This window comes from Pseudophryne corroboree, chromosome 7 (assembly GCF_028390025.1).
Source record: "Pseudophryne corroboree isolate aPseCor3 chromosome 7, aPseCor3.hap2, whole genome shotgun sequence".
In the NCBI taxonomy this organism is placed as follows: Eukaryota; Metazoa; Chordata; class Amphibia; order Anura; family Myobatrachidae; genus Pseudophryne; species Pseudophryne corroboree.
Window position 1 is genome coordinate 399,585,878 of NC_086450.1, and position 2,279 is coordinate 399,588,156.

General features: G+C 41.9%; 1 protein-coding gene across 1 annotated transcript; it reads left to right on the forward strand.

Annotated features, from left to right (window-relative positions):
* Nucleotides 1-258: 258 nt before the first annotated feature.
* LOC134944225 (paraneoplastic antigen Ma1 homolog) lies at nt 259-1,344 on the forward strand. The gene has a single exon (XM_063932810.1). It carries the CDS (start codon nt 259-261, stop codon nt 1,342-1,344), a length of 1,086 nt encoding a protein of 361 aa, XP_063788880.1.
* The last annotated feature ends 935 nt before the right edge of the window (nt 1,345-2,279 follow it).

Consider the following 2,279-nt stretch of genomic DNA (forward strand, 5'->3'; position numbering starts at 1 on the left):
AGAGTATAAATATACATCAGTATATTTAACATCAAATAATCACAATTGAAAGGTATAGGTAAGGCTTACTCAAGCAGGCCTTACCCTCATTAAAAATATATATAGCTTGAGTGGAGGCACAGCCGTAATAGACTATCCCTTAGTACTACCCTTATATAATACTTACCCGAATCTCGTTCTGTAATACAGAGTGAGAAGGTGTTACATTTTGGAGGCACTGCTGAGATTCCAATAGATCTCACTACTCAGGAAATAACGATGGAGAGAATTACTGGAGAAGATATAAACGCTTGGTGCTGTAGCAAAGGGAAAGAACCCAAGAAATGCTTGAGTGTAGTTGGGGATTTTACCGAATTTTCTGACGAAGAAATAATAGAAAAACTAGCAAGATTGTATGGCATAATTAAGCCCAGGATAGTAGACAAGTGGATGATAGGAGGACTAGGAAAAACAACTGCAATGCTCATAGAAACTGATAGAGAATTAGATGTTGAAGTGATACCTTCAGTAGTAGTGGCAAATGAAGAGATTGGAAGAAGGTGGAGTATTATGTGGCCCAACATACAGAACAAAGAAACGACTGGTACTAGTACACTAATAACCGTCTCACCTCCTAGCAATCCCAATAGGGGTGAAGAGAGTGGTGAAGGAAGGAACGTGGATACTCACAACATCAGTGCTAATACAAGCAACAATCAGTTTGAGACTGTCATGGATAGAGTGGTCACTAAATTAGAGAGATGGCATTATGAGGGGAGTTACCGACGGTTGCGGGTATTCTCCGGAATTACTCCTGTACCATTGGGAGAAGAGACGTATGAGGCTTGGAAAGAAGCCTCGGTACAACAAACCGAAGAATGGCAATGCCCAGATCGCATTAAAAGACAAAGGGTAGTAGAAAGCCTGAGGGGGCCAGCTATGGGGATCATTCAGGCAGCCAGGCGCAGTAATCCAAATGCTACCTTGGAAACCTACTTCGAATCTTTAGACTACGCTTACGGAACACTTGAAGACGTTGGGGAACTTACTTCTAGATTATATCATACTCTTCAAGAATCAGGGGAAAAATTAAGTACATTTCTAATTAGATTGGATAAATTATTATATAAGATAGTAGATAAAGGAGGTATAGCTAAAGAAGATGTCGATAAAAACAGGATGAAACAATTACTGCGAGGAGCATCCACCCTAGATCCGGTTGCCCAGAAATTGAGATGTTCAGGTGCAAGAGAGCCCCATCCCACCTTCAACGAGTTACTGAAAGAAATAAAACATGAGGAGGTTTTGATAGAGATGAGAGAGAAAGTCGTAAAAAAAGGTCAAAGTGGTGCAACCGGTAGCTGAAAGTAGCACCTTTGAAGATAAGATACTGAAGATGATGGATGAACAGAATAAAAAAATCGAACAGTTTATTGCAACACAAAGTGTTAATGCCGATGCATCCCTGTCAAGGTCTAGTGGAAACACTCTAGCGAGGGGATTAGGTCGAGGTAACAGTAATTGGAACAGTAACTATGGAAGAGGATGTTTCAGATGTGGGAGGAATGGACATCGAGCTTTTGAATGCAACGCGTCAAGGAACATGAACAGGAGTAACCCCAGGATGAACCCAGCGACTAGTCAAGACCAAGAAAGTTCAGGAATGGGAAACGGTCGAGGGCGGTCTGTGGACCCCGCACAGGCCCCCTAGAAGTCAGTTGTTGTGCCATGGGGAATTCCTGGTGGAGTGGGAAACTGCCTGAGGGATTGATAGGACCTGCCCCGTTATTAACAGCAAATATAAATGGGTGTCACTGTAAAATACTAGTAGACAGCGGTTCTCAAGTGTCCATCATATTCGAGAATTGGTACAATAAAAACATCTCTGATGTACCCATACAACCGTTGAGTGGTTTAGTGATATGGGGTTTGAGTGTAGAAAAATACCCATACTTAGGATACGTACAAGTTACTCTTGAGATTGATAAACATACCTATGATGGAGCAGGAATACAAGTGCCCCTTATTGCTTTAGTGTGTCCTGAGATTCCTGAGGAAAGAGAAGAGCCTCCTGTGATAATTGGGACAAACACCAGAATTTATCACATTCTCACTGAATGGCATAAGAGAGAGGGCGAGTGTACAGCTGCTTCCACTTACCAAGTATCATCTGAGGAGATAGAGAGTAGTAGTTCAGTTGGACCAATAAACAAATTTGATTCATGTTTCCAGGGAAGTGATATTACCCGAGAAGAGAAGATTGCTCTCATAGCTGAGTTGGAAATTAGGAGCCAGGCTTT

Bases quoted from the DNA above. Each gene is read 5' to 3' on its own strand.
- LOC134944225 (XM_063932810.1), top strand. From the start codon at position 259: ATGGAGAGAATTACTGGAGAAGATATAAACGCTTGGTGCTGTAGCAAA.